The following is an 8,854-nucleotide window of genomic DNA, read 5'->3' on the forward strand; positions in this document are numbered from 1 at the left end:
ACGGGGACCCTCGATTCCAAAAGCTAGAATGATCAACAATAATGGAAGCCCGTTTTCTTTCAATCACAAACCATAATGTCAGGTGATTTGTCATGACAGACCAGATTCATCTCACCTCTCGTGGAGCTTTCACTGTCTGTCTTTAGACCTCTAAGATGTCTTGAACATGGCTGTGACAACTGACAAGATATTTCTTTGCACATTTATTTTCAAAGCTTTAACCATTTGTTGACCGCGTGCGCCTCCTCTCATTTTTCAGTGTTGAGGGCAAGCAGCCCGTTCAAAGATTGCTATGTTGCGAAGAATTGTTTCATTCATGTTTTTTATTACTCTTTTTTATTAAATTTAAGTTATTAAATCCAAAATGAATGATCTTGAGAATTTTAAATTGAAATAAATGAATTATTCTAATGAATTGCTAAACCAGTCATCCAAAATTTGTAAATGGTCTAAATCAGTAGCATTAACTTGCTATAACAAGTTTACTTGATATATGACTATCTCATATTAATTAATTAGATATTGACCCTAAGTTTATTATTTTGAAACTATAGAAAAAACTGAGTCTTTAATCGAGTATCCCAGGTTTATTTCTCTTGATTAATTGCCTGTAATTCAATTAATGGAGATGCAAACAATCGAATAAAAAAATAAATCTGAAACAATCGATTACAATATTTCTCAAGAACTCATTTTTTTTAGCTATACGAAGGAACTGCAACTATCATGAAAACTAACAAATAAAAAATAGAATTAACTACAACTTGTGAGGAGAGGAAAAATGTTGGAATTTTTTTTATATCATAAAATAATTAATTTAATCTAAAAATTTAAGCAATTAAGTGAAGTTGATAAATGATTTTATATTATCTTTTAATATATATTTCAAGTAAATGTTATTTGAATATAAAGTTTATAAAGACCTTTCTCTTACTTTTTAAATTTAGTTAGAAAAAATAAAAAAAGGTTAGATTTGAATCCTTATCTACTTGATTATCAAGATTAAATAATTATTTTAATCTAAAATTAATTTTATATTATTTTTTAGTATATCATTTCAAGTAAAAGTTATTTGAATCTAAAATTTATAAAAACTTACTAACATCTTGCTTTTATTTTTTAGATTTAGTTAGAAAAAATGAAAAAGGTTAGATTTGAATCCTTATCTGCTTGATTATCACAATTAAAATATGTTATCAAATAATTATTTTAATCTAAAATTAATTTTATATTATCTTTTAATATACTATTTCAAGTAAAAGTTATTTAAATATAAAATTTATAAAAATTTACTGACACATTGTTCTTACTTTTTAGATTTAGTTGAAAAGAATAAAAAAGATTAGATTCAAATCCTTATTGCTTGATTATCAAGATTAAAATATTTTATTAAATAATTATATTAATTTAAATTTGATTTTATATTACTTTTTACACTTATAGTATTATTTAGATTTCAAAAGATATGGTTTATACTTTTGACTGTGTGATACATGTACAATGTTATTTTATTTTGATATTTATTTTAGATTGAGAAATAATTTCGTTTTCTATGTTATGTTTTATATACAGTGTATTTTTTTAATAATACAAACTCTATGTACTATCTTTCATGCAAGTGTGCACGTGTTTACGTTGGTTATACTATTTCTGTAAGAGGTAAATGTTGGTTTTGAGGGTTTAAAGGAAGCGTTTTCCTCATGTATATACATGGTTTATTAAATTAAAAAAAAAAAATACTTTGGATGTAGATTTGGAAAAGGAATTCCATTAACCAGTGTTGCAAAGTCCTTCCAGACATTAGAAAATTGTTTTCCATGAAGCTATTTTCGTACAAATAAATAGGCGCTTAAATTTCTAGATTGAGTGAAAATGATATCAGGATAAACACTCCTAATTGACAGAAATAAAAAAAAAAAAAAATCTCTTCCGTCTGCTGAAATCCTTAAGGTTGGCTTGAGGCTTCCCTAAATTCAATAAAATTTTCAAGTTTCAGGTGTTTGATATGATAAATGAGTTCCCTTTAAATATTAGATTATAGGCCCCACGAAATTTGATGTTACATTCCTCGTTAGCGTATCTGGGAAACAATATGCTAATTGCTTCAGGCTATTATGCAAAAACTTTTCCCTTTTTCTCAAGTTAATTAGATGATTTTACAAAATTACTACTAATACTAACTATGCGATCCAGTGTAAAGACAAATTACAAGAACACAAAACGAGAACCTGATCAAAGCTTGTCCTGAAAACGACAACCTGATCAAAGCTTGTCCTAACAAAATTTTATTCGGCCATATAACGAAGGGTCTCTAGTATGCATATGTCTGAAACGAGTTAGCGATAGCGATTTAGAACTCCAGTTATGTAAAGATGGATTAATTGCTTATGAAGTCCTATTTAGGCAGATTTCCAGCAGGAAATGGCAAATAGGATTCTGCCTTTCCATCCCTGAAGCATCCACTGGCCGTCCTGATCCATCAGAAAATCCTTGTGATAACTAGACTTCACTTGCTCTCTCACTTGCTTCATGATCCCTTCTTTCAGTGGGAGCTGTCTGAGCCCAGACCTCACTTTCCTAGCCTGCCATTGCTTGTATTTCTCTGGCCTTTCAAGTCGGTCCCATCCTTCACATGATATGACATTCAGGATCTCCTTTCCAAATACCTCTTGCTCAAACACCATCCTCTCTGGATCTTCACGGGATGTATTGGCTTCAACCCCACGAAATTTGATGTTACATTCCTCGTTAGCGTATCTGGGAAACAATATGCTAATTGCTTCAGGCTATTATGCAAAAACTTTTCCCTTTTTCTCAAGTTAATTAGATGATTTTACAAAATTACTACTAATACTAACTATGCGATCCAGTGTAAAGACAAATTACAAGAACACAAAACGACAACCTGATCAAAGCTTGTCCTAACAAAATTTTATTCGGCCATATAACGAAGGGTCTCTAGTATGCATATGTCTGAAACGAGTTAGCGATAGCGATTTAGAACTCCAGTTATGTAAAGATGGATTAATTGCTTATGAAGTCCTATTTAGGCAGATTTCCAGCAGGAAATGGCAAATAGGATTCTGCCTTTCCATCCCTGAAGCATCCACTGGCCGTCCTGATCCATCAGAAAATCCTTGTGATAACTAGACTTCACTTGCTCTCTCACTTGCTTCATGATCCCTTCTTTCAGTGGGAGCTGTCTGAGCCCAGACCTCACTTTCCTAGCCTGCCATTGCTTGTATTTCTCTGGCCTTTCAAGTCGGTCCCATCCTTCACATGATATGACATTCAGGATCTCCTTTCCAAATACCTCTTGCTCAAACACCATCCTCTCTGGATCTTCACGGGATGTATTGGCTTCAAGCATATCAAACAATGATGAGTAGTAGAAGAGGGCTTCCCGGAAACGGGAAACAAAGAAGGGAGAATTGTAAGCCCCGTTAATGATCCCGTGGATGAAGATGGCTGGATTAATCCTCTTAATCAAGTTAAGAACGGCATCCCGCTGACAGTTCAAGGATACCGTCTCATCAAGGAGGTGCTGGAACCTGTATAAACTGCTAACGACAGTTACTTCATCTCTGTCGATCTTTAGATCCTCGAGTTGGAGATTTTCCCATTTTTGTGATATCGCATTATAATTGAAAGGGACATTAAATTTCTCACAATAACTTGCCAGGTAACGCCCTATATCTTCAAGTACTGCTGCTGACTCGTAACCAGTCTGGGAAAACTCTATCCCTGTAACGCGAAGCACCGGAGGGCCACCAGGTCTTGTTGAGAGATGCTGAATTAAGGAAGGCCATGGGAAACCATAGAGAATACCAAAATGTATGATGTGCAGCCTTGTTGCGTTTTCCGCGAGGTCCATGATAATTCGCGCTGCGAACAAATTCGACATAATCATGAAAGGGCAACCGGAAATAAATAGTCTGCCAGCTTTTAATATGCATGCGGGTGTCACCCTTTTTGCAGCAAGAGTTGCATATACCTCGCTTCCAGTTCCAGCTATGCGAGTCTCTAGAGCGTTGGCAAAGCAATGGGCCAGCCTCTGGGATCCATCTCCAAAAGGAGTAGAATTCTGCCTGATCTGTGTTAATAGTTCATTTGCAGTCCTGTGATCATTCACGGCTACAGCTTCTGCAGAGTGTATCAGAAGAGTCCTCATATCAACCAATTCCCTACTACTAACTTGGCTTTTCCTGCAGATCACTCCATCATTGGATCCTCTTGATTGTTCTTTTAGATAAGATATCATACCTGGACCACTTTGAAATGCTTCATTAAGGTTGAAACCAGCAGGCTCGCCATCTCCACCGGTAGAGGGAAACACCCTAGCAAACATTCCAAATTGCTCAGGCTCTTCAGCACAAATTGAAGTGTGTTTATTTATCCTCGGTTCTAGCTCAGTTTCCACTCTGTAATGATTCTGCCTTTCCATCAGCTCACAAACCGAGTGATCCAAATTACTTTCCTTTGTGATCGCCATGACTGGAGTCATTCTGTTGTTAGCAAAATCAACAACCATCTCCTTTGGCTGTTGATGGAATTTCCAAGTCTCGTCTGTCCCTCCCCTAAACAGCACCTCCAATTGGCGCTCGTTGAGGGCTACATTTACAGAATCCAACGGCCCAGGAAACGTTTGAAACCCGCTTCGTGGAAAAAATGGAGGTGGATTGACCTGCAAACTGAACGGGACGGTGTAGTTAACTGGCGGAGGTCCTCCGTCGCATATGGAGCTAGACTCAACAATGTTGTTAGCTTTCATGGAGCTGTTACAGCCATAAACATCGCAACAATAAGTACTAACGTTATTTATAGTTTGACTTGGATCAGATACTTCACCGTCTGATGAGGAACCTTTTGGAGCAAGAATATCAGAAAAGGGTCTTTCAGCAGCCCAAAGAGAGAAGTCCCTTGAACTAAAGGTTTGTTCCTCTGACTCTTCTTCCATAAGAATTTCAGCAGCCCAAAGAGAGAAGTCCCTTGAAATAAAGGTTTGCTCCTCTGACTCTTCTTCCATAAGAATTTGGCTGATGTACTTCAAAACAGCGTTAGCAGCAGGATCTTCAAAAACTGGATTCATGTTTAGAGATGGAGTCAATTTCCTGGGCGTGTGAATTTGGAGGAACTATAAATGGAAGGTCAGGAGTTGAGAAGGATGTCTTTAGGCAGTATTTATTTTTTATATTGAAACGTACACTACGAAGCAGGCAAGCAAAGTCAACAAAGAAAAGGTATTCTGTTCACAACTTCATTCTCATACGCGCTAGGGCTGTTTCTGCTTCTTCAAATAGTGCTCTTTGCATGCAGCTGAAGCTGTTCCGAGAAATGGCCATCACCTGGTTAACTGGATCGGATAAAGAGATTGCTATATCATTAGTACATGCATATCACAAAAACGTGAAACTTATACAGGCACATAATCATGGGTTGCAAAATAAAGGACTTAATTGCATGACAGAGAATGCAAGATCATCAAACAGGTATCATGAATAATTTGCAACTCATTATTTTTTACCCGAATGAAGTAGCAGCTGGGTGTTCGTGAAACTTTCTTTGCATCAACATTCTCTGCATGAAAACGGAAAAATCAAAGAGAGCGAGAGATAGCTTAAACTGGATATCTGGTTTGTGAATAGTAACTAATAAAGCCAAATGAAGCTGCTTAATTTAAGACAGGGAACATAACCCCTTTTTATAATGCAGAATTGGTAGACAGCAGCTCAATTAATTTATCTGCTATATAATTTCATTTTTACCTGATAAGAAAAAAGTTATATACGTAAGGAAAGGTAGATAATTTGATGAAAAAAAAGTCTCAATAACTACCTTAATTATGTCTATTATTCGAAATTTATCTCTGATGCTGTCTGTCTCTCTGAGTTTGACAAACTATTTATAAGATAGGGAAATCGAAACCTTAAATCGAATAAGAAAAACAACATAAAATTTGAAATTGAACTAAAAGTCTTCAAAGAAAAAAAGTAATAATATTGGCTTAACCATTATCTTTCAAACCTAATTTGAAGATCATCTCATGTAAAATTGGGTCTTTATTATCTTCTGATCAAATTAATACAGAGATAAAAAAAAATTATGAATTGTTTTTCCTTTCATGCTGATACAGATCATTTGGCGCAAACAAGCAGTTTCTTAAGCATAACTCTTTTACACCAGTCCATAAAACAAGTATTGTGACAACAAACCCGTCTGCATTACACTTTCAGCTGTACAAAACATTGGAGACAGTCTTTTAGCTAACCAGTTCCTAGCTGAACTTGGTATCTGAAAGCCTAAGCATCATGTATCAGGGTTCTCTCAAATTAGAAATAAACGTATATTATAACCAAGCATCATTATCCTCTTTGAAAATGATGAGCTTCACGCTATACACGAGAAGTTGGGCCGATTAATTCGAACACTCAAGTCAAATACCCGTAGTGTGGGATGTAAAAAACACAAGATTCACAACACAGCTAGGGGAAACCAAATTCTTCCGTTTCCTACCTCTATTCTCGAAGGTTTGAAGGTTTTGACGTACTTTCAATTGATTCCTTTCGGATACACATTGGTTTAACAAAGTATCATACCGAATCTTTTTGTTGGATTCAGTTATATAATGACTTCCAATTAACAGAGGTTAGATATGATATTATATTACATGTTTAATTTAATAATATATTAGAGCCAAAAGCATTGGTTTTTTCAATTTCATTAAATTAGAGTTTTAAATCTTAAATTATCTCTCAATTTAATCCCTAAATCAAATCTTTTCAATTTAAACTCTTTCCAATTTAGTCATTGTTTTCCAAATTCTTGCAATTTCAACTGGTTTTGTTCTAGATTCTATATTTCTTTTTAATCATATTCCTAATTAAATCAATTTGGACTTTTAAATTTAACAACGTATTACAAATTCATCATTTGTTCCTAATATTATGCAATTTTGATCAATTTAAGTTCTAATTTTGATTTTCTTCTACAATTAAGCCTTTCATTGATTTCTAATTTGGTTGTTTGCTTCAAAATCATTCTTGAACTTCATACTCCTTTCACTTTTAGCCAAATCAAATTATGCTATTTTTAAAATTTTTTCTTTGATTTAAAATTTAATTATGACCCAAAAATTCTCAAACTCAATTTTTGCATGCAATACTCACTTAATGGTCTAGTTTCAATCCTTGATTTTCAAGATTTTTTTCTCACAAAAATTAAATAAAAATGAAGAAAATAACAAAATGATTAAAATTATTGAAAAGACATATTTTTTGGATTTTTTTTCTAATTTTTAAAACATTTAGAAAAATAAAGGTAAAAAAATGAGTTATAACAATTTTTTTCATCTTTACAATATTTATGATATAAAGTCTTGTAAAAGGTTTTGCATATTAAGCTTGTTCAAAAAATAATATTTGAAACAAAAGGGATCCTACACCCTTAAGTTAACTGGAGAGACTTGACACCTTTAAAAATAAAAAATGGTCTCATTATAATGGGTAACCTACCCAAGTTAATCCTACTCTCATGGACGACTTGCTCAAGTTGGTTTGGTTCTCATAATAACCTGTCTAAGAGTGGTCTTATTCTCATGGGTGAGTTACTTAAAATGGTATAAGACCTATCCAAAATGATCTCATTTTCATGGGTGATCTACCCAAAATGGTATCATTCTAATAGATGACCTATCCAAGCTGAAAAAAAAAGTGAAAATGGTAATTTAGATAAGTGATATACCTCGAGATGTTGAAATGACTTATCTAGCTATAATATTTCATGGCACTTCCTGATTGTAGGGTCAAAATTTTCCCTGGTATCATGGCTGAAGATGTAAACCCTTGAGAAGAAACTTATAAAATTAATGAAAGGAACATTATGATAAGTGAGAAAAAGGAATAATCAACTCATGAGATGAAAAGAAATAGAAGAAATTAAAACAAAATGTTTAGGTATGGTTTTGAAAAAAATTAAGTTATGAAAATAGCTGTAACATAAAAATATAAAAATACATATAAAAACTAAATGAAATAATTTTTCAAGAAAAAAAATCATGTAACATAAAGTTTAATGAAATTTAAATTCATATGTTCTAGGTGGTATAAACCAGTTTTAGGACTTGATAAATATTACCCTTGAAAAATAAAAGGTTGAAAGGAAGGACATAAATAGATTTTTTAAAATTGTTCCCTGTATATACGTGTGTGTGTGGTCGACCATTCAAGGGAAGAAAGTTAAGAAAGAGAAAGTGTGAGAGAAAATGAGAAATCTTGTGAGAGTACACCAAATCTTACATTATCTCTTAGAAAAACCATATGTTTGGATTGATTAAGTGAGATCTGGGAAGAGTAAGTAAGGTTTTAGAAAGAGAAAGCAAGGAAAGTGAGGAAAGAAAGTGAAAGCTTTGGAAATTCTCATTTGGCTAGCATTTAGAGGTCATATTAGTTTGTGGTAAGAAATTATATACTTGTTTTAGTTAGTTTAATGGAAAACTAACATTAATTTTGTCTAATTGTTAGTAGGGTTCTTAAGTGTAAAAATTGAGGATTTTGTAAATTGGTGGAATAAAGAATATAATTTGATGTATATAATATGATTAATGAACTAAAATAATGATGAGTTACAAGGTGATAAAAATATTAATTTATAGCACCTTCCCTAGATTCAGGAGAGGCACTAAGAGCAACATTATCTGTAGTAGTATGAGCACACACAACTAAAAGAATAGGCAGGTGCCTTGCACCTCACTTTTTATTTCTCTAAATTTCTTAAAAATTTCATGCTGCTAGTGTAAAATAATATGTTCAAGAATTAGATATTATTAATGTTGATGAAATTGTTAATACATATATAT

At 33.3% G+C, this 8,854-nt stretch overlaps 1 protein-coding gene across 1 annotated transcript; it reads right to left on the reverse strand.

The window, feature by feature from the left end:
- Nucleotides 1-2,399: 2,399 nt before the first annotated feature.
- LOC105133173 (scarecrow-like protein 33) lies at nt 2,400-5,089 on the reverse strand. Its single transcript, XM_011037034.1, has 3 exons — nt 3,053-5,089; nt 2,906-2,958; nt 2,400-2,757 (listed from the first exon to the last, which is right to left on the reverse strand). The coding sequence occupies exons 1-3, from the start codon at nt 5,087-5,089 to the stop codon at nt 2,400-2,402; spliced, it is 2,448 nt and encodes an 815-aa protein (XP_011035336.1).
- Nucleotides 5,090-8,854: the final 3,765 nt, after the last annotated feature.

Source organism: Populus euphratica, unplaced genomic scaffold (assembly GCF_000495115.2).
Source record: "Populus euphratica unplaced genomic scaffold, PopEup_1.0 scaffold42.1, whole genome shotgun sequence".
Classification (NCBI taxonomy): domain Eukaryota; kingdom Viridiplantae; phylum Streptophyta; class Magnoliopsida; order Malpighiales; family Salicaceae; genus Populus; species Populus euphratica.